The following is a 23,144-nucleotide window of genomic DNA, read 5'->3' as shown; positions in this document are numbered from 1 at the left end:
CTTAATACCCATCACCCAGTAACCCCATCCCCCAAACCCCTGTTCCCTCCAACAACCCTCAGTTTATTTCTTGTGTTTAAGAGTCTCTTATGGTTTGTCTTCCTCTTGGATTTCATCTTGTTTTATTTTTCCCTTCCTTCCCCTATGCTTCTCTGTTTTGTTTCTTAGATTACACACATGAGGGAAATAATTGTCTTTGTTGACTTATTTTTCTTAGCATAATACTATCCTTTAGGTCCATCTACAGCATTGGCAGTGGCAAGATTTCATTCTTTTTGATGGTCGAGTAATATTTCATTGTATATATATACCACATCTTCTTTATCCATTCATCTATTAATAGACATCTGGGCACTTTACATACTTTGGCTGTTGTGGACTTCGCAGCTATAAACATTGGGGTGCAGGTGCCTCTTCAGATCACTACATTTGTATCTTGTGGTAAATATCTAGTAGTGCAAAAGCTGAGTCGTAAGGTAGCTCTATTTTTAACTTTTTGAGGAACCTCCATACTGTTTTCCAGAGTGGCTGCACCAGCTTGCTTTCCCACCAGCAATGTAAGAGGGTTTCCCTTTCCTCTACGTACCGGCCAACATCTTTTGTTTCCTGAGTTAATTCTAGCCATTCTGACTGGTGTGAGATATCTTATCATGGTTTTGATTTGTATTTCCCTGATGTCAAATTATTTTGAGCATTTTTTCATGTGTCTTTTGACCATTTGTATGTCTTCTTTGGGGAAATGTCTGTTCCAGTACCCTGATTGAATATTTGTTCTTTGGGTGTTGAGTTTGATAAGTTCCTTATAGATTTTGGATACTAGCCCTTTATCTGATAAGACATTTGCGAATATCTTCTCCCATTCTGTCAGTTGTCTTTTGCTTTTGTCTGTTTCCTTTGTTGTGCAAAAGCTTTTTATCTTGATGAAGTCCCAGTAGTTCATTTTTGCCTTTGTTTCCCTTGCCTTTGGAGACGTGTCTGGCAAGAAGTTGCTGTGACTGAGGCCGAAGAGGTTGCTGCCTGTGATCTCCTCAAGGATTTTGATGGATTCCTGTCTCACATTGAGGTCTTTCATTCATTTTGAGTCTATTTTTGTGTGTGGTGTAAGGAAATGGTCCAGTTTCATTTTTCTGCATGCGGTTAGCCAGTATTTACTTAGATAACCAAAACATTTACCAGTCTTTGTTCACTGTTACTCCTTGAATCCGACTGTTCATTCCATGTTCAGCTTTCTTTTTACCAAAATATTTTAAAGTTCTTTTAAGAGTCTATAAATGATAAACTGTCTTTGAAAATGTCTTTATTTTGCCTTCACGCTTGCATGATTGTCTAGCTAAAAACAAAATTCCATATTGTTATCCCTCAGTGTTTTGAGAATTTTCCATTACTTTGACATTCTGTATGCCAATGGAGTCCATTGTCTACCTAGTTATCAGTACTTTGTAGGTAATGTGATTTTATCTCTGGTGGCTTCTAAGATTTTCTCTTTGCCTTTGGTGTTCCGCCATTTCACTATGATATGCCTTGTTTCCATTTCCTTCTTGAGATTCATCATATTTTCCCTGTGGAAAATATGCAGTTATTATCACTTCAAGCACTGCTTCTTCCGTCATTCTCTCTTATCTCCTAGAAATCCTGTCAGATGCCTACTGGACCTTACCTTTTTAACGTATCAGTCATATTTCCTATTGTCTTATCTCTTTATGATACATTCTGGGCAATTCCCTCATTTATCATCTAGTGAACTAAATTCTCTCTTCATTTACTGTTTAATCAGATGTTTAACTGATCCACTGAGTTTATTTCAGTGACTGTATTATTTTACTGTCAGAATTATGATTAGGTTCCTTCTCAAATCTATCTGTTCTTTTTTCAGTTGTGGTTTTCATTGTGGTTTCTACTTTTTTCATTGTGGTTTCTACTCCTTATTTATCTCTAAGTCTTTCTGTTTGGAGCACAGGCAAATCCACATGAACCCAGTCTACCATTTTTTAAGAGACCTAAATTACCTTAGTCATATTTAAAAATTTTAAAAGAATTAGAAGATTGATTTGGCAGATAAATTGTGTGATAGATTGTACAGGAAAAGTTTGAGGCAGGGAGAGCAGTTGAAAAACTATTGCACTCATTCAAATAGGAGAGGATGAGGGCCTAAGTCATAGCATTGGGAATGGAGAGGAGGGATATATTTGAAACATAAGTTGGAAGGTAGAATCAAGAGGACCTGAGCAATAGAAATTATAAAAGGGATAAAGGAGAAAAGATAAGATAGGATTCTGAAGGTTCTAGCTTGGATGACTGGAAGGATGGTGGTGCCATTGCCAGAAGAAGGAAGTAGAGGAGGAGGGGTACACCTGCCTGGGGAGCTGGATTATGAGCCTGGGTTTAGAAGCATTGAATGTGCCTTCAAGTGGAGATGTCTAATGGATAGGCAGACATACAGATCTAGTGCTTGGGAAAGAAGCCTGGGCTCTATGTACCTATCTGGGAGTTAACAGTGTATATATTTTGATAATATCAGAAGCTGGAGAAGGGTCTAGCAGAAGTATAAAAAGAGGAGAGCAAAGGGTGGAGTTGATGGAACACCAGCATTCAAGGGGCATATGTCTTGGCAAAGGTCTGGAAAGGTACTGCTGAAAAGAAGAAACCAGAAAGGATGATTGAAAATATTTGGCCAGATTGAGAGGAAGAAAATCAGGAAAAAGTAATATCGCTAAAGCCAGTGGAAGTTTTAAGCAAGAAGGAAGTGGTCAGCAATAGCCATAAAGCTTGAAAAGTTGGGTTTGCAATCATGAGAACAGTGGTGCCGTGGTGGAGTCTGTTCCTGGGAGTGGGGGTGCCGACGCCAGATTTTTATGGGTCTAGGTGAGAAGAGGAGGTGGAACTGAGTAGACTGCTCTTTCAAGATCTTTGGCCGCATGCTGGAGAAGAGAGAGAGGGTGATAGCTAAAGGTTAGGAGTGGTCTGAAGTGTAGGTCAGGACACAGGGTTGAGGAAAGACTTGATTGTTTTCAGATGGGAGACGTACGCATGTCTATAGGCTAAGGATGAGAAGACATTTGAAAGGAAGAGGCAGTTAATAGCACCAGCTTTTGGATTACCATGAGTTTAGCCCTTCCAAAATCGCCTTTTGATCAGACAACCTTTGCTTTGCTTTCATCAGTCCTCCGTTTCCCAACACAGCCTTGTTCTCCAAGGCTCCTCCTCCTAACTGTCTTAAATCCAAAAGATAGGATCTGTTAGAATCTTTTGTTGTAATTCAATCCCTAAGTATTTAACCAGAAAATTATAATAAAAACTTTTCCCAAAGTGACTTCAAAGACTACTGGTAAGGAGTTTACTTCAAATTGAAATAAAACTTATGGCTTCAGAAAATCTTGACTATGTTAAGTCACACTGATCAGGAAAGATTTTGTTGATTCTGGAAGAAGCTGGAACAGTTTTGGTGTCTTAAAAAGGAGATAGCTACTTGGATCTTAACAGTTGAAAGCTCATGAGTATTTTCTTTCTTTCTTTTCTTTTTTTTTTTTTAAAGGTTTTATTTATTTATTTGACAGAGAGAGAGGGATCACAAGTAGGCAGAGAGGAAGGTAGAGAGAGAGGGAGAAGCAGTCTCCCCACTGAGCAGAGAGCCCGATGCCGGGCTCGATCCCAAGACCTTGAGATCATGACCTGAGCCAAAGGCAGAGGCTTTAACCCACTGAGCCACCCAGGCGCCCCCTCATGAGTATTTTCTATCAAGTTCTGTCCTCTAGCCTGATGAATGAGCTTTTTAAAATATTATTTAAATTATCTAGCATTAATCGAACTACTGAAATGTGAAATGAACAGAGAATATGATCTGTCTCCCCCTTATCAGGCTTAAAAAAAATGGTATTTCACAAGTCCCAGATGAACAAGCACAAGAGAAAATGGTGAAGAGTTTAGGTTTGATCACTGTCCACATTGAGCTCTGTTAGTGGGTCAGGTATTATGAGACATCTTTCTGTGTAGGTTTGTTTGGAGAAGTACATGGCTTTTGAAAAGTACATGGTATCTACCCCCTAGCTCTTGCTAACTGTGCTTATTTACGAGCATGGTGGACTAGAGTGCATATGAGGAGAGAGGGAGCATTTTCTGAGTCTGATTTAAGATCTATCATGTTGTACTCTTAGGAAGGTGATTTATACATCACCAGTTCTAAGAGTGAAAAAATCTTTTGTTTTCTCAAAGAAATTATTAAATACACCTTATCTCAGAAGAGTTTTTTTAATCTCTAGAGGTTAAATAGATCGGTAGCATGAAAAATAGTGTCTGCTTTAAATTTCTTTGAAGTCCTTTTGTAAATATTAACATCTGCAGGGGTAACTATTGAAAAGGCTACCCAAGGGACAGAGGTATGCTAGTGAGGAGAAACTTCTGAACAAATTGCCTCAGAAAATAAGCTTTTTGACCTGAAGGGAATTGTCAAAAAAAAGCCTGTGGGAACTGAAGTGACTACTTATGTTCACGATATATCTAAGTGCATGTCAGACTCATTGCCCAGTTGTGTTGATGACCACGGTGTATTTATTCCGTTTGTGTGTAATATTACACTTGTTTTGGCTAAGATCATGAATACAAACAGCCTTTTAGTGAGAAGTCTCCCTGATACTTAAGACTCAGTTGAATCATCAAGGCTGCTCTCAGCAGTTACATAACCTCCTGAGTTATGAGCTATCTCTGGAGGAGGTTTCAGTAGCTAAATATATTCTCTAGTCAGTAGGAGTTCTATTAAATTGTCTTGGTATTTTCAGACTCAAAATGCCTCACAACAAAAAAATTACTTGCACCTAAGTGCTATACTGCTGGAACTCTCTCTTGTTTAGGGGGTGTATTTTTAAACTATAAAAGGATATAAAAAGACAATTAAAACAGAGTAATGCCTGTTTTCCTTTCTGCTTTGTAGGAATTTATTCGAGAACAAGTGGAGGTAAGCCTTTCTCTTATTTTGGGGTTTCACACAGAGACCCTACACACAAAGGCTCTGTTGTCCCATTTCCCTTTCCCATTAATGAAGAATGTGTTTATGCTTTAGCTACTCCAGACCACAGGAGCCATCCAGGGGACTTTGCCACTAACCGTCCAGAAGGTGTTGGCATCCCAAGCCTGCCATGGTAAGACTCAGCACACCAGCTAGTGAGTGCTTCTGTATGCTAAGCACTGGCAGGGTATGACCGTTAGGAAAGAAGTAGAAGGCACAGTTACTACTCACTTCTTGGAGGGTACAGTTTGGATCAAGAAAGTGTATACACTAAAAGTGAACACTAAAAAATTGCTTTTACAAACCAAAATACCAACACATACATTTGACCATAATTCTGACTGCCATATATGAGTAGAGGAGTAACTCGTGGAGGAGATGGATTTTGAGTCAAGCTTTGAATGAGCTGAGGGATGTGGATTCCTAGGATAGAAGGGAAAGTTTACCACAAGAGGTAGAAATGGCCCGTGCACAGACCGAAAGGCAGAAACAGATTAGTTATATGAGGAGCAGCAGAGAATACCAAGGACACCAAGAAATTAGGCTGGTAAGAAAGAGCAGAGGCCTACAAAAAACTTATGACTATTACATAATTGTATAATTATTGTATTGTATAATTATTTGTTTAATGTTTGTCTCTCACCTGTTAGACCCATTAGATCATAAGCCTGTGAGGGCAGAGACCGTCTCATTCACTGCCTGGCAGAGGTCCTGCTACAAAGTATATACTTACAAGTGTTTGTATACTTGTAGAGAATTAATGTATGCATAAAGGCAGGTTCTGGCCACATGAGAGTTTAGACCAGGAAGATAATTACGGAAATAGAAAAAAGCAAATAAAATGGACATTGTAGGGAATAATCAGAGATCTTGGTGATAGATTGTCTAAAAGATGACCTCAGTTTCACAGACTGTAAAAATATTGCCCTTGCCTCTTGAGGAAAACTTTGAAAGTAAAATCCTAACAAGTTAAGGAATGCCTCCTAGAGGGATTAGAAAGGCAGCGATTCCATAGGGAAAAGCTGAGACTTCAGGTTGGTCCTGAAGCCTTAGTTTCATCCACGGTCAGTAAGTGCCAATTTCAGGCAGTCTTAAAGTCACATGAAAAAGTCTAAGAAACCTTTACTTTCCCAGATATTTGGCTCTGGCCCAGGGTCAGGATTGGTTTCCCACTATACACACCATAACCTTCTTGTTTCTGTCTTTCGTTTAGGGGCCATTAAGTTTAATGATGGGCTGAGCCCAGAGGAGAGCTGTCGCCTTATTGAAGGCCTGTCCCGGTGCCAGCTGCCATTCCAGTGTGCTCATGGGAGGCCTTCTATGCTGCCGCTGGCTGACATAGAGCACTTGGAACAGGAAAGACAGGTACAGTGATGACCGATAGGAGAGGGGGGAGCAAAGTTTATCTTCTCTTTCCAGTCTAGCTCCTATTAGCCAAATGTAATCTACCTTAATCCTTTCCAAAATACCAGAATTTTATAAAGTATGCATTGAAAGTTTATTTATATACAATCTCACCATTTCATCTTCTACTTCAAATTCGACACGGAGCCTAGGCTACACTGTCAGATTACACACATGATGCCTTTGTATTGTATAAGCTTCACACATGTTCAGACTAACATAGCCTGAACATCTGTTGTCTCCTGGCTCTCGGTTTGAAAAAATGTAGAAGTTTGCTGTGGGGCTCCAGAAAGTTGATAGAAACACAGCAAATCCCCTGCTAGTAAATACAGTCTATAAACAGCCACTTGGTTGATGGTATGTGCTGTAAGTGGGGCCCTTGCTGGAAATGGTAGCCATCTCTGAGGATCTCTAGAGTTATGATTTGGGGATCATTAGGCAGGAAACCAAGCTTAGGAGATTTTCACATTATGATTTGGCCTTGATTACTCAACAACCCGGGAACAATGATGTGGGTAATGCAATAAAGCCCCAGAGTGGTTTAAATTAAAGAACATTTTCTGTTCTCACTATAATCTTAAATGAAACAGAACATGAGAGCATAATAGGAATGTCCACGTTGCTGCTTTCCAAAATCTCTTCTTTTGCTTGCCTCTCTTGTAAAGGCTAGAGAGTCTTCCTTACATGGAGTTTTCCAGTACTTTTGTTTTCTGATACATCCAGTAGACTTTACTCCATTAAACTTACTGTTTCACATGACAGTGAAAAAAGGTTTTGTCCTCGTTCCTGAAGAGATGAGAATCTAGTTAGAGTTTGTAGTCCCACTTATCCTAAGGAAATCTCTCCTCTTTCCTGAATCCAGAAATTAGAAATCTAAACAGACTGGAATAACCATGATTAGGGAATTTTTATATGCTCCTTTGCTTTTTGTGATACATATGGGAGTTATTCTGTTTCTTCCCACAGATTAAACCCAATCTCGCTAAACTTCGCAAAATGGCCCAGGCCTGGTACCGCTTTGGAAAAGCAGAAAGATGTGATGATGCAAGGCAAAGCCTGGAGGCATCCATGCCTCCTTGTGAGCCACCGTGAGAACAGAACTACTTATCTATAAGAAACCAAAGGGACGCTAACTCTATGCCCTTGAGCAGAGAGCATGAGCTGCAGGTACCAGCAGAGGCCGGAGTCGGCCCGTGCCCCCAGGCAACATGACGGCCCAGTCTTGAGCAGATGAGCCCTCCAGCTAAAGCTAAAGGCTGTGTCCCTGTAGACCTGGACACAGGAGGTTGCCCTATAATATCTACTTTTTATAACTTATTTAAAGATAAAATTTAATGATTAATTGGTTCATTTGTGGGGGTTTTTTTGGGGGGAGGGTGGTGGAAGTGGCTTGGTTCTGTTTTGCGATTTTTTCCAGCCTCACAGTTGGCATTGATGTGATTTGCCTGATGTTGAACTCCCCAGGATCCAGTCTGCCTTCCTACAGAGCCCATAGCCACGCTCCATTGGTTCCCCCCCCACCCCCCACCTCCCAAACTTCTTCACTTCCTGCTGCTGCTGGCTTTACATTCTAAATCTCAGACTTAAAGAGCTTCTCTACACTCAATAAAAACATCCCCTGCAGTCAGTCTTCCATCAGGCCTATAGTTAGATTATTTTAGGGATTAAAAACTATTGGTAGAGAGAAACAAGGACAAGGATAGAGTAGAGAAAATCTGAAGTCCCGTCCTGGTTTTTTGTCTTATTGCCTCTTTAAAATCTCATTCAGAGTCTGATACTGTCCATATCCCAATTGGTAAAATGGTGAGAGTACTATGAACATGTTTTTTTTTTGTGGGTATTTTAAAAATATCTCTCTTTATGTGAAAGCAATAATATCTACTTTTATCTAATAAAAAGTAGATATTATAGGGCAACCTCCTGTGTCCAGGTCTACAGGGACACAGCCTTTAGCTTTAGCTGGAGGGCTCATCTGCTCAAGACTGGGCCGTCATGTTGCCTGGGGGCACGGGCCGACTCCGGCCTCTGCTGCCCAATCTTTCTATGTTGAAAGAATGCAGCATTCATTCTTTCAACCTAACCAGGTATGTTCTCTGCATTTTTTCAGGAGACAGTGGTTCTTTTGGTCCCTTTCAAGTCCTATCTCAGTTTTATTACAGTATGCCTATCTAATGACCTCATAATTTCACTTGGGACCAGAACTGATCTTTGCACAAATGCTTGTTATGCCACCCTTAAGCTGTATTTCCTCTACCTTTTTAAAAGGTTTGATTTCTGGTTAATAAGATTCAATAGACTAAAGCTTTATAGAAGGACAAAAAGAAAAACACAAAACCAGCTGGCAATGTTTATTGCGACTGGGATACTGTACAATGAGAAAGACGTTGCAGTGAGAATTTCCACTTTTGTATCTTGCAGCTTGCTTAAATTGGCCTTTGTATCAGTGGAATGATTTTTCTCTTTTTTAATACAGGAAACAAATTTGTGCTCATGGAAGAAAAGTTTGTTCACCAGTAGCCCTGCAGTGAATCTTACAGGAGCAATGAAGTATTGCATTCATTAGTGTGTGTCTCAGAGAAGGTTCAGGAAAAGCTTTCACTGGTTTTCAAGGGGATCCTTGTAGAATTACGTAATCGGAACCCTGAAGAATAGGCACCACTGTCTAAAAATGGTCTTTATTCTTCTAAATACATATAAACGGTTTCATAGACTGGGAGACATGACCTTAGAAAGGAGGGTGTTTTCAAGGGATTTGCAAGGCTCTCAGGGACTCTGCCTGCAGGCCCAGTGGGGTGCTGTGGCCTCAGGACCTCAGCCTCCACTCTCCAGAGCTATACAGAGGCCAGCTGTCCTGGGAGTTTAAAAACTTTTTTAGGTTAGACCAATGTGTGGTATTAAAATAAGTATTATGATACCCCTTATATTAGGATGATGGTGTATAGTTTCAAAATGTTTCACTATAATCCCAAACCACATGTTTTTGTTTTTGTTTTTTCAGAATAGCAGAGGATTAGAAAAAGTTATCCATAAATTATGTAACTAGTCTTCCTGGCTAGCCTACTCAAATAATGGAAGAGATAATTACCCTATTTTAATAATTTATAAACTCAGTTGCATACATCAGCATAAAACCAACCTATTAGCCAAAAATATCTAACATTACTTTTGTTGCCTTTTAGGATTTTGTTCTTTCTTTTTCTTTTAATTTTTATTTATTTATTTGACAGAGAGATATACTGAGAGAGGGAACACTAGCAGGGGGAGTGGGAGAGGGAAAAGCAAGCTTCCTGCCAAGCAGGGAGCCCGATGCAGGTCTCAGTCCCAGAACCCTGGGATTGTGACCAGAGCTGAAGGCAGATGCTTAATGCCACCCAGGTGCCCCTGTTCTGTTTTTAACTTACCTGCATAGAGCATAGGTATATTTAATTTTCTAACACATGATAGTAATCATTATCACCTTCATGGTGCTTTAAGATTTATAAAATAATTTTTGCAGACGTTATTTGAGTTTCTTGGCAACCCATGAGATGAGATGGTGTTATACTTCTCACTTTATGAAAGCTGAAATACATTAAGTGATTTGTTTAAGATCACACAGGTAGTAAGTAGTAAAGCTGAGAATGGTAAACAAGTTTTCTGGCTCCACTAACAAGAATAAATGTTACCATTTATTAAGGCCTACTATATACCCAACTTTGTGTACATTATTTCTAGTCTTTACAACAGTTCTGTTAGCAAGCTAGTGTCTCTCTTACAGTGAGACTGCTAAGCCTCAGAGAAGTTTCCTCTTTTAAGAGTCAGAATTCAGACCCAGATCTATGTGGCTTCACATGGCACACTCTTTCCCATTGTTAACCCATGCTGCCCATTTATTTCTAATTTGTGAGGGACTTAACCAGTTTGTCAATTTCAACTTTATTAGAGTCTGGCTGGTGGAGACTTCATTAACTTCAGAGTAAAACTTGACAGATGCCATGTGCAATGAAGTCACCCTCCAGGGTTCCTTTTTTGGGAACATTCATCACAGTTATATTGAGCAATAAGGGTACATGCCTGCAGAAAGCTTAACTTTAGTCAGAGAGAGGACAAGGAAACTGATGATTGAACATGGTAACTTCCTCCAGGCTTAGGGGTCACTGAGTTCCAGCTATGTCACTTTTACTGGGATAAGAGGAGATTAATGGTTCTGTCCGAAATTAAGGCTATAGATGGTAGAAAGAGCTAGTATAGGAAAAGCTTATGGCAAAACTTAGAGTGTAGGCTAGAAGGGAGGGGAGGGACTGGAGAGAAGGCTAGGGAAAGATCCAGAACCTAGCTGGGGATCCAGAATTCCATGAGCAGTTGAGAATGGGGATGTTCTAGCAATCACATATCAGAGCAAGGAAAGAAAAGGTCAGGCACAAATGAACAGATGGGATCTGAACCTAACAGTGGAAAAAAAAAAAAAAAAAAAAAACAAGGCAGCTGAAACAGGGGCAGAGTAGGAGGGGGGCCCAAGACCGAGTTCTAGAGATGTGTAAGGGGCTGAGGAAACCATGCGTGGTGAGAACAGATGCAGCCCATCAGTTCCTAGAGAGCACTGACAACCGTGCTGGGCTGAAGCCTCAAGAGGGAGCCCGCCGTGGCATATCCGTATGAAGCAGGAAGAGCAGTTTCTGGCACAAAGAGCCGGACTCTTCCAGTCCTCGACCTGAAGTGCCATCCCATTCCAGGGAAACCTTTACACAAGCAGGTTAGCGAACTGACCACTCACTATGTTTGCCGTTAGCTATCATGCCCTTTCTCCCTTTCTCATATCGACAGGAAGACAGCAGCAAGGTGGACTCAAGAGAAGAAGGAAGTTTGGGGCACCGAAAATCTAGATAATCTTTGCCAATTAAACCCTTCCTTCTCTTCTCCACTTATCATTTAGTAACGAAATGTGTGAGTCCCTTGTACATGTACCAGAATTTGTGGGGATATAAAGAAAAAAGAGGCTCTTCTCTGGCTTGGGATTTTTCAGTCCGTTGGATCATTTTCACCCCCCTTCCTGTTTGTCATAGAGCGTTTTGTGCTCAGAAACATCTGATAAAATGCAGGCAACCTGATCCCGGTCCAGGGGATTTGAGCATCTGTGGAGCCTGCAAACTAGCGTGACTCCAGCAGCAGTGTGAAGAAGCTAGATTTGGTCCAACTTTACTCTTACAACTTGCCCGACTAAACAACTTAATCTTATTTACTGCAAAAGCAGGGAGTATGCATTGGTGGTTGCCTATCCACCTCTCACCCCCAAAAGGAAAAAAAAAGATGGTCCGGAGTCGGAGTTCGCTACTGCTGTTAGTGTCGCCTCTATTCATGGTACTTTGTCGTGCCTCTTTTATAGTAAACTGCAGAATTTTACATATAATTTATGAATTTTAGGAATCTTTTCAAGTTTTCAAGTAGCTTCCTCCTTCTCAAGATAGGTCTTTATTCTAAATGTAACAGGCCTGAAAAAACACTCCTGAAAGGCTCCTTCTCTTCAGCTCAGTATTTAATATAAACATCAGGCAATCACAGTTGTGTGGTTAGGCTCAAAGGCGGCACTCCGTTGTGTGAGTGTCGTGCATAAGACTAAAGCTTAGATTATAAGCTCTTTATTAATAATTGCTTAGCCATTGCACAATAACCTGGAACAGCTGTTTGGTGAGTGAAAGAATAATTCAAAGCAAAGTAGGCCAGATATAAAACACTTCCAAACCACATTTCAGAATAGCTCCTTTGTGTCCAAAAGAGGTGCGTGCCTGCAGAAGGAGTTTTGCGAGCACAGGTGGGTAGTATGGGGCCTTTATAGTAATTACGTCACTATCTGGTACTATCTTTATGTCAAAACGGTTCTGATGTGCTGAGTTCTACATATGTGGTGTTAGAGTCACGTAACTCGATGACAACCGCAGGACTGGCAGCCTTCATTACCCCGAAGACTGATAGGACGGATTGCTTTGAGAAATGGTTTCAAAGCACATCTGTGAAACGTATGATCCTACGGGTAGCAGCATGTATTTCTTTAGGGTATCATTTTACGCTGAAGTTTTCCTTGGTGGAGTATTTTTCAAAGACTTCTCTTCTGAGACTAAATTAGGAATTTCTGTTCCTTATTTGAGTTCCAAGAATTGTGCCTTTCCTGCCCTCCGCCCAAACTGGAAGATATAAACCGTGGGAAAAGTGTCTTTACAAACTGTATTGAGTAACTCTCTAACTTGGTTTATTTAGCGTATTCAGGAGGACTTTTACATCCATGGAGTCCTCTTTCTATTAATTCTCTTCAAGCTAAAGCTACAAGTTTTTGACCTTAGTTTCCGGGTTCTGCCTGCAAAAGCAGGGGCGGGAGGCAGACACAAAGGCCTATAGGTAGGAAGTTAACACAGAACCCCTGTCTCTCCCTGTTCAGATCAGGCTCTCGGGTTCCAATATTTACTCTTCCTCAAACAGGAAAAGGGACAGAAGGAAATAGAAAAATGAGGCCTATAAATAGCTTTGTGGGATTTGCTTAATTGAGGTCCTAAAGAGCTTAAAGAATACACATGTATTCTTCTGTCCCAGGAACTTTAAGAGTTGACCAAAATGAGACAGTCTCTACCCTTGTAACCTTCATCCATCTCACTTATGCCTGGGAAGAATGTGGGTGCTAATTTTAGATCCAGAGACTAAGATGCACAAAGGACAAGTATCATAAAGCATTTTTGGAGCCAGAAACAGATTTAAGTTCCTTGACTCACTGTTTCTTTTACTCCAGACCACACAGTTGTACCCAACTGAATTGCTGTTAGGATTGGTGCCTTCAGAGGAGACAATTGCTCATAATTGGTAGCTACAAGCCACTTCACTGAGAAAGCGCGGGGTCTTAGATGCTTTAAGAAATAATTGACAGACTGAGGCCTGAGTGAGTCAGGCTCTTCTGAGTCATAGAGCCTTTAGGTCTGTCTTTCAGACTGACCCTCTTCAATCTCGCTTTTACCCTCTTTCAGGGAAGACAAAGGCCTTCAGGCAAAGATATACCTCAAGTTAAGGTCAATCAGTAGAGACCTTTCCCTCATAGCCTACCTCTGGCCATTCTTTACCAAAGTGTGGTTGTCAAATCACCTGTTAAAATCCCTTGGGGTGTTCCCTCCCTCCACCCCACAGAGGATGCCGCAGGAGACAGGAAGCTGGCCTGTGACCAGCATCCCGGGGTTCCTCAGCACACTTGTCTGCCTTAGACCTCTGCTCTGGACCAGTGGTTCCCAAACATGGCAGATCCTCTGGATTACCTGGGGAGACTCTTTTTCCCTTTTTTTTTTTTTTAAAAAAGATTTTACTTATTTGAGAGGGAGAGCAAGCTGTGGGGAGGGGCAGAGAGAGAGAGAAGCAGACTCCCTGCTGAGCAGGAAGCCTGATGCTGGGCTCAATCCCAGGACCCAGAGATCGAAACCTGAACCTAAACCAAGAGTTGGATGCTCAACTGACTGAGATACCCATGAGCCCCTTCTTTCAGACTTTTATCCTACTGCATGTACACAGTTTTGTTTTAATGAAGTCATATTATGCATACGGCTCTGCAGCTTGACTTTTTCCTAGCTTATTTTTAATTAACAGTATTAAATGGACCTCCTTACAAATCTGTCCCATTTTTTTAAAAATAAAAATTTTACTTATTTACTTGACAGAGAGCAATCACAAGTAGGCAGAGAGGCAGGCGGGGGGGGGGGGGGCAGGCTCCCTGTTGAGCAGAGAGCCCGATGCGGGGCTCGATCCCAGGACCTCAGATCCTGACCTGAGCCCAAGGCAGAGGCTTTAACCCACTGAGCCACCCAGGCACCCCTGTCCCATTCTTTTTAACACAAGGTTCACAAAGCAAATGCCTATAGGGGTTAGGCAGGTAATGTAAATGCGTTAAATGGATGGGACTGCAGAAAAGGGTTTTCCATTTTAATGGAGTCAGAAGCAGCCCAGCTACAGCCAGCTGCTACCACTTTGGAAACTGGGCCCAGAATTCCCAAAGCTTGTTTTCAAGGGAAGCAAGAAATCTGAATTTGTTTAATGTGCAACCTCCACATTTTTCTTTTCTTTTTTTTTTTTTTTTTTTTTTTTGCATTTTTAAATATTGGTAACTAATTCAAATTAAATACAGAATGAACAAGACAAATCGTCTTTAAGCCACCCTTTTGAAATCTCTACTGCAATGTATACATAATGTTCCACAGTATGTCTCACTTGTTTTAAGCAGATTCCCAGGTGCCATTCCAAATATCAGATAAAATGGGTCTGGGTTAGAACCCAAGATGGTACATTTTTTTAAGCTCCCAGATGATTCTGATGATCAAAAAGGTTTTGGAACCACTGTGTTGCATTACTAACAAGTTGTTTAGAACCACTCCCAGTGAATTAGGAAGGAAACTGTAAATACTTTTGCATTCTGTTTTCGCCAGTTCCCTCTAACTACAGCCCTCTGAAAGCACAAAAAGGGCTCTGCCGCTCCTGCTTCAGGCTGTTCAATCAGAGCAGAACAATAAATAAACTAACTCAGGAATCTTCAAGAAGCTTTTATTGGCACAGCCCAGGAAAAGGTGTGGTAGCCATTTCTGAGCAAAAACCTGTATCCCACCAAGGTCTTCAGTGTTACGTCTAACACCCCACCGAACCAGAAAGTTTAAGTTCCTGAAACTTAAATTCTAGACTCCCCAGGTCACTAGGAGGTTAAGAGGTTCCCCCACCAAAAAAAATTTTAAGTAAACTCTATGCCCAATGTGGAGCTCAAACTCACAATCCCAAGATCAAGAGTCACATGCTCTACCAAATGAACCGGCCAGAAGCCCCAAGAGATTCCAAAATTTATAGGTCAAGCCCTGCTGCTCCTGTTAAGATCAGAAAGGCAAGAGATAGTCTTGAATGTGCATCCTGTTCTGGGATGACTAAAAGGGCAAGAAATAGTATTAAGTTTTTTCAGATTGACTCCAGGTCACTCCCCAATACAAGGACGATGTTTTCAGCAGTCACACTGAAGTCCCTCTCCATTCTGTATTTGGCTAAGCAGCTTCTGCTTAGGATGGGTGGTGGTCATAGAACATGATCATCAGGATGGTAGAGTTCACTCATCAGGCGATAGATGTAGGAAGGTGCATTCCCACCAATGTTGGAGATAAAGAGGGTAATGAGCTCTGGGGGAACGTAGTCAAACACAGGGCAGTGAACGCTGACCTTCTCCAGAATGTCCCCTGAAAGGCAATCACATATGCTAAAGATAAAATCAAGGATCCTGCTCTCATGAATGAGCACACAGATTCTAGGCTCAACAGCACAGGCATATGTGCTACCCCAAGAAAAGGAAACTCTGCAAAGTACACACCAGAAGAGATGGCTTCACACCATGACACTCCTGCTTCAAACTCTCCAACGCCTTTCCACAGCCCTTAGAATAAATTTCCATCTTGGGAGAGTAGCCTTCAAGATCTGGCCCCTCCCCCATTGCAACTACACTAATCAGAATTCATTCCACTCTCCCTCGTGCTCATTGCTCTCCAGCTACATGAACATCTTGTTCCAACTGGCTAAGCCTGGACCCAGCTCAGGACTTTTGCACCAACACCTGGGAGACTCTTCTTGATCTTTACATGGTGGGCTCCATTCATTCCAGACCCAGCTGAAAGGGCCTCTCATTTAGACCCCTCCCCCACTAAGGTAGTCTCCTACCACTTCCCCTCACATCAGCCTATTTGTTTTCTTCCCAAAATAGCCCATGACCCGACATATTCTTGTCTGTCTGCTGCAACTGAATGTGAGCTCTGTGGAAGCAGGGCCGATCTGTGTTGTTCTTTGTTATATCCTTAGTACCTAAATTAGTGCTGGATACATAGTGGGTACTCAAAAGATACAAGTAATCCTTGAAAATTTATAAATAAATAGATGAAGTTGTTCAACTTCTAAGAATTAGCACCCCAGGTATGGTTTAAGGGCGCTTAAGGCCATCTCATGTCGAGGAGGTGGCAGGCTCACAGAGCACAGCTGCTGCCTTCAGAAGTCAAAGGGACCCCAACGCATAAAGGCACCCAGGTTATAGGTAAGTTTTAGAGTAGGAGCCTTTTAGACCACGCTTCCTTTGGGAGCCATGCCACCAAAATGAGTCCCTACAGCAAATGAGAATGAGTACATTTTCCCACAGGGTTGCTGCACGTGTGTCAAGCAACGTGCAAAGCCACACCGCATCAATGCAGGATGATCCAACCACCATGGCCCCAACAATCAAATACAGGAGTGTCTGAACAAAATGAACACGGACTAGATGAGGTCCCCCCTGCACTCAAAGATGCTAAAGAGAAGTCCCCACAAGAATTATGATAAAAAGTGCAACCTGGCAGCATTTAATCCCCTGACTACCAAAACAAAAGCAAAAGACCAAAACTTATACATGTGCACACATGTGTGCGTGTACACACACACACACACACACACACACACACACAAACACACAAACACACCCTTCTGTACCTTCTGTGAAAGGCAGGACTTCTTCAGGAGCCACAAACTTATGAAAGGAATCTTCTTCATTAGGGAACTAGACAAGAAAAAAATTTAAAAAAAAAAAAAAAGGAGCGAGATCGATCCAGCAAATTCCACTTTTAAGTATATACCCAAGGGAAATAAAAAAAAGGTATGTTCACACAGAGACTTGTACACCAATGCTTACAGCAGCATTATTCACAAAAGCCAAAAGGTTGAACAACCCAACTGCCCACCAACAGGTGAACAGATAAATAAATTGCGTTATGTCCCCCAACATATTATTCAGCCACAGAAAGTGCTGTGCTATAGCTAGGAACCTTGAAAACATCATGCTAAGGGAAAGAAGTCAGAAACAAAAGGCACATGTTCTATGACTTCTTTTATATGAACTATCCCAAACAGGCAAAGCCAGAGACAGAAAGCAGAATAGGAATCACTGGGTACGGGGTGTTTTTCTGAAATGATGTACGTAATGGGTACGGGGTGTTTTTCTGAGATGATGACGTTTTAAACCAGACAGTGGTAGTTGCACAGTGCTGTGAATGTAGTAAATATCCCTGAGCTGTACATTTAAAAATGGTTAATTGTATGTGAATTTCACCTCAATTTAAAAATGAGACCTGCAAATATATTAGTATTTCAGAGCAAACAGCTTCTATCACTAATGAAATGGCTCTTCTCTTGGTAATACTGCTTATATTCAGGCTACAGAGGACAGTCCCTCCAACGATGACAAAACCGATTCCGTGTTCCGAGTTTCAACTTGTTTGGCATTTTCAGAAATGATCAGCGTGATCGGTGATGGTGGCAATGTCAACAAAGGGCCTTCCCTAACAAGGTCCCATCCTGACCTTACAATTTTGATTTCTCAAAGTTGACAAGTTATAACTCTCAATATTTTTTCCTCGTTCAAGACTTCTGTGGCTTTTTCCAGCCTCTAAGGGGTCTAATCCATTAAGTAAAGGCAGCTAAAGAGAAGCCCCAGAGTGAGTAGGTTGAAGGCCCAGAGTTCAAGCCTACCCTTTGGCCTCCTTCTCTGTTGGCTACAGACAGACAGACATACCTGTGGAGAAAGCTTGAACATGGGAGCACACACGATGAGTGGAGTGGAATGGTGTTTTGCGGCCAGTGCTAGAGTGTGAGTTCCTGTCACAGCTCTCAGGGCACCGTTGGCCAGGATTGTCTTTGTGCCAATGATCACCTTTGGAACAGGAAGCAAAATGTGAGTCATCTTAGGGATAGAGCCTTAACTGGACCATTGGGCACCAGAGGCTAAAGGCCCAGGCCTCAGTCTTTTGACATCGTGAGGGTCACACACTAGTCAAGGAAAAGGGATTCTAGGGTAAGGACCACATGTTCTAGCTCAAGAGTGGCTTCCCAGGGCACCTGGGTGGCTCAGTGCAGTAAGCCTCTGCCTTTGGCTCAGGTTATAACCCCAGGGTCCTGGGATCGAGCCCCACATCTGGTTCTGCTCCACACCCCCCACCCCGCCTGCCTCTCTGCCTGCTTGTGATCTGTCAAATAAATAAATAAAATCTTTAAACAAACAAAAAAGAGTGGCTTCCCAAAGAAAGAATAAATATTGTATGTGATAGGTAGCTGCACTATCTCTTGCTCTTAGCCCTGCCTTTTCTGGAATCTATATGCCACAACTCCTGAGAAGCTAAGAGCCTTACTAGTCATAATCCACTACTGTCAAGCTCTCTGAGCAGAAGGCAGGAACCCTCTACCCAATGCCTAGCAGCTGCCACACTTAGCTTAGACCTATTTCATTCTCTTCAATGCTTTCACCAAAACGAAACTTTTTGGGGCAGCTGGCTGGCTCAGTCAGTAGAGCATATAACTCTTGATCTCAGGGATGTGAGTCCGAGCCCCATGTTGGGTGTAGAGATTGCTTTAAAAAATAAAATTTTTATTTATTTATTTATTTATTTAAAAAAAGATTTTATGTATTTATTTATTTATTTGACAGAGAGAGAGAGAGATGGAGGGAGGGAGAGACAGACCAAGAGAGAGGGAACACAAGCTGGGGAAGTACGAGAAAGAGAAGCAGGCTTCCTGCGGAGCAGGGAGCCCGATGTGGGGCTCAATCCCAGGACCCTGGAATCATGACCTGAGCCCAAGGCAGACCCTGAATGAGCCACCCAGGTGCCCCAAAAATAAAGCCTTTAAAACAAAAACAAAAAGAAGCTATTCTAAGTGAGGGACAATGATACAGGTAAAGGGAAAAGAAATCCAGTTAATATATTAAAAAGGCCCAAGTATGTACTTTCAAAAGGCACTAGAAGCTTTCTTCTCTTCTCATGGATATTATAGGAAGGAGAAAAAAAAATCAGTATTTTGGAAGTATAATCTTCATGAATTCAACATAACTCCAAATACACCCACCTTGTTGACTCTTGACATAACAGCAAAAATGGCAGCATCAGTCATGACAGTTGTCTCGATACCTGCTTTGGACAAATTGACTGCCATTTCATGACCCTGCAACAGGAAAGAAAGGCCTGATGTTCCAGAGAAGGGGAGAGAGAGTGGAAGGCACCTCCAGTGGAACTGGATCTGGAGAATTCCAAATACTGGGCACAGCCAACACACCACTGCCAACAGTTCGTTTCTTTTTCTCCTCATGGCAGGTATTCTCTGGCATGCTGCAGAGAAGCCCAGGAGAAGCCAATAAATGTTGAATTTTCCACAGGAGCACGAGGGCAGCCACAAAACTGGAAATACCGCTTGCTTGGGTAATTAGGGAGCACTGACAGGATAGCTCCTGGCTCATTATTTTACAACCTCCTGCATCCTTACATATTGCCTTTCTAGAGACCTATTATTTATGTAGAGACTGAGTGAGGTCAGCCCAAGCATCAGTCATCCCCAAGATAATTTACTCTTTTGATTCTAAGAGAAACCAATGCGTTTCTTTTCTTTGACCCAGCATTTCCCCTAACCTTCCTAAGCCAATGTTTAAGAATGTTGACAAGGTTGAGCAACTTGAAAATTCCCTTCATGCTTTCCTTTGTCTTCTCAATGTCTTACTTATCAATTCAAAGGTGGCATGGGAGCCCATCTATCACTTCTTTAGTTCCTCCTCCTTTTTCATTTTTCTTATCAGCTGCAGCAGTCCCCCTACCTGACAGAAAGGAGCACATTCTGCCACAATGACATGGAATTTCCTCTTCCGGGCAGCCTCTTTGAGGAAGGCTTCTACTGTCCGGGAGAAGCCAATGGTCATGATCACCTCATTGGAGTGGATGTGCTCCAGAGCCTGGGCGGCAATATTCTCTGTAGTCCCTTCTGCAAACAGTCGGTATGGCAAGGGAAATGTGAAACTGCCGTGCCACAACACAAGACAAAAGTGATAAAACATGGAAAGAGACAGGTGCCCTTCTCACAGACGGCCCATGTAGCAGACATGGGAATCACAGAGTGATGGGACTTCATGTGAAGGTCACCTTTTCTCAAAAGTCCCGCTCCTCTGCGACCTTCTACTTCCCGAGTTCTCAGTCAACCCTTCCCCAATGACACCAGCTCCTTAAAATCCATTTTGAACACAATAAATTCAGGTAAAAAGTGGTCCAATTTGGGAAACTGTAAAAAGAACTAAAAGAACTCCTCTAAAAGGTAGCCACAACATGCCCACCTGAAAAGGAAGCCACAGAAGAAAAACAGGGGAGGAATTTGGAAGTAGCAGGGCCAGACACACAGACCCAGCTTCTTCCTCCCTTGGGGAACTCTGACTGCAATGAATCTACGCAGGTCTCCTGGGTCATAATGACAATGGGAATGGCAGTGGTGCATCTGTGCGTATAAAAATTCAGGAGGTAATTCAGGGAAGAAGAGTCTGTCATCTGTGGTTTTAGGGAGTTCATCTTTAAAATGCAAATAAAGCTCTGTCCTAACAGTCCCAGCAGTAGTGGACCTGCAGTCTACAAAGGGCTGGTCTGTAAGGAAAGGCAGAGAGGGCTATCTTAGCCCTGCCACCTGTTCCAACCCTTTCTCTTAATCGGGATGGAAGACAAAGTTCAGAGAACCACAGACTGGTTATCTCCTCTCTCTGCGATTAACAACTTCCCGGGTCTTCTCTTCCCTCATCTGCCTGTAACCTGTCCTGTCCATCAGGGATCAGGACTCTTACCGAGTTCCACAAGAAGCTCATTAATTGCCTCAATGATGTTGGACTGGAGTTGGGCATAAGGGGAGCTGAAATCCTCGCTCAGGCCTTCGGATGTCAAGAGTTTGTGCAAGGACTCCTGCTGATCGCTCTCATCGCTGCGTCCATGGAGTCTAGGGAGGCAACAAGAGCCAAACAAGGAGGTGGGCGGAGACGCAGTCATTTAAGTAACAGGAGCTGCTCAGCTCCACCAAAGGCTTCAAGCAGGGAGAGGGGCTTATGCAGAAAGGCCCACATCCTGACCTGCCATACTCCTCCCGGATGATCCTGAGCACCCTCCGCACCATGTTGCCCACCGTGGTCTCTGAGGGCTGCGCAGCCGTCATCCTCCGGCCTTCTCGGCGGATCAGCTCCATCAGCTCCCCTGCAGACCGAAGGAGACAGAGAGAGGGCACCAGCGCGATGAGGCCTGGGCGACTCTCCGCTTGAGGACCGGGGTCAGATACGCGGTAGAGGAACGCGACAGAACTAGACCTGCCTTACCTGCGTTGCTCCAGCGGTGGTCCGTGATGATCCGGCGCAGCAGCCCCAGGGTCTCCCGAGCCATGTCCTCGGAGCTGCGCCGCCCGCCGTCCCGCTTCAGGGCCTCCACGAAGCTCTCGATGCTCTCGTACAACTCAGAGCCCCTAACCGCGGCTCCCGGCATCTTGAAAAGAGCCGCCTCGCCGGCGGAATCCACACCTGTACGACCCCAACCCTTGCACTTCCGGGGCAAATGAAGTCGCTTTCCGCTCCGCAAGGAAAACGCCAGTCGGTGGGGCCGCAGGCCACGCCCCTCGGCGTTACGTCCCGCCCCCTCCATCTGCCGAGCCAATCAGAAGCTAGGAGTTCGAGTTACTTAGTTACCGCAGAGTGACCGCGAGTCACCGAGGCTGGAGGACCGGAAGTGGCCTTTCGTGGCTCTACTGACGCTGAACAGAGGTGAGCGGTGAGGGACCGTGAGAGAGGCTAGTCTCTTTGCTATGGAAACAGCCAGTCTCGGGCCCCTCCCTACCCCCCAAGACCCGAGGCTGCGCTGCACAAGTTGCCAACCTGGGTCTGGTCCCCAAGCGAACACCCGCACTCCTGATAAACGCTCAGAGTGCGGGTCCAGGACCCTCTGCACCTTGGGCAGACGCGCCATCATAATGCTCTTATACTCCATGGACCTGGTTCGTTTGCACCTGTGTGTTCCTAATAGCTTCGGCTCCCCGAGGGCGGGGACCGTACCTTTTTTGCCTTTGCAGTCCCAACGCCTCGCACACCTAATGTAAGACAGGAATCAGGGATGAGGAGACCGAATACTCCCCAGTAAGGAGATTCATAGGGGGAGCTCACATGGGAGCAAAGACGATGTCCTTCCATTTGGACAGACTGCAGAGGCTGGGAGCATAACATAATACCAAGAGCTACTGCTGACTTAAAGTTCACTAGGTCTTGAGCACTGTGTGTGAATTATCTCCTCTATTGCAATTTATGAGGTAGGTCTTATCCTCATTTTACAGGTTAGAAAACAGGCACAAAATTTAAGCAGTTGGTAAGGGGATGCGTTCGTATTTAAATCTCCATCTGTCTGAATCCAAAGTCTGTTTATAAAGAGAATTCCTGTTTCTTTAAGTTCTTAGACTCTTTGGACACATACATTTTTTTTTTCAAGATTTTAGTTATTTATTTGACAGACAGAGATCACAAGAGGGCAGAGAGGCAGACAGAGAGAGAGAGGGGAAAGCAGTCTCCCCGCTGAGGGCTGGATCCCAGAACTCTGAGATCATGACCTGAGCTGAAGGCAGAGGCTTACCCCACTGAGCCACCCAGGCACCCCAGGACACACACATTTTTAAGACATTTGTTACAATTGACAAATTGACCACCAAAAAGATACATCAATACCAAAATCAGAGATAAAGCTAGTATAAGAAAACTACAGACTAGTATCCCTCACAAACACAGATGCAAAATCTGTAATAAATTAACAAATCAAGCAAAATATAAAAAAGATTAAGACATCATTACCAAATAGAGTTCAAACCTGGAATGCAAAGCTCTTTTAATATTTGAAAATTAATCAATTTAACAAGCGGTAGTAATAATATAAAA

The 23,144-nt window shown here is 42.9% G+C and overlaps 2 protein-coding genes across 11 annotated transcripts in view; one reads left to right on the top strand and one right to left on the bottom strand.

The window, feature by feature from the left end:
• LOC309866087 (acylphosphatase-1) overlaps positions 1–23,144 on the top strand; it is a 372,899-nt gene that overhangs the window by 39,286 nt on the left and 310,469 nt on the right. For 8 of the 9 annotated variants that reach the window (XM_082733375.1, XM_082733379.1, XM_082733374.1 and 5 more), the window contains 4 exons: positions 4,925–4,948; positions 5,054–5,132; positions 6,213–6,364; positions 7,370–7,751. The exons of the other annotated variant lie outside the window; for it this stretch is intronic. In XM_082733375.1, the coding sequence (XP_082589501.1) occupies positions 4,925–4,948; positions 5,054–5,132; positions 6,213–6,364; positions 7,370–7,495 (381 nt within the window). In that variant the 3' untranslated portion in view covers positions 7,496–7,751. Of the gene's footprint in view, positions 1–4,924; positions 4,949–5,053; positions 5,133–6,212; positions 6,365–7,369; positions 7,752–23,144 lie in introns of those variants that run through there. 9 annotated transcript variants of the gene reach the window in all.
• EIF2B2 (eukaryotic translation initiation factor 2B subunit beta) lies at positions 94–21,819 on the bottom strand. 2 transcript variants are annotated; one of them, XM_082733524.1, is made up of 8 exons: positions 21,552–21,813; positions 21,312–21,432; positions 21,033–21,181; positions 20,028–20,191; positions 19,289–19,384; positions 17,964–18,101; positions 16,886–16,952; positions 94–1,559 (listed from the first exon to the last, which is right to left on the bottom strand). In XM_082733524.1, the coding sequence occupies exons 1-8, from the start codon at positions 21,712–21,714 to the stop codon at positions 1,549–1,551; spliced, it is 909 nt and encodes a 302-aa protein (XP_082589650.1). In that variant the 5' UTR covers positions 21,715–21,813; the 3' UTR covers positions 94–1,548. The 2 variants fall into 2 exon arrangements, with proteins under 2 accessions (XP_082589650.1, XP_082589649.1); XM_082733523.1 differs by lacking the exon at positions 94–1,559 and adding an exon at positions 14,931–15,615 and having other exon boundaries at positions 21,552–21,819.

Source organism: Mustela nivalis (assembly GCF_964662115.1).
Source record: "Mustela nivalis genome assembly, chromosome: 6".
In the NCBI taxonomy this organism is placed as follows: Eukaryota; Metazoa; Chordata; class Mammalia; order Carnivora; family Mustelidae; genus Mustela; species Mustela nivalis.
Note: the sequence above shows the minus strand (reverse complement) of the source record. Positions and strands in the feature narration are given on the sequence as shown.

Bases quoted from the DNA above. Each gene is read 5' to 3' on its own strand.
- EIF2B2 (XM_082733523.1), bottom strand. From the start codon at position 21,714: ATGCCGGGAGCCGCGGTTAGGGGCTCTGAGTTGTACGAGAGCATCGAG. The intron at 20,192-21,032 runs GTAAGAGTCCTG...GACTGTTTGCAG, and splicing joins TGAGCTTCTTGTGGAACTCG to AAGGGACTACAGAGAATATT. The intron at 19,385-20,027 runs GTAGGGGGACTG...TTCCTGTTGCAG, and splicing joins AATGTGCTCCTTTCTGTCAG to GGTCATGAAATGGCAGTCAA.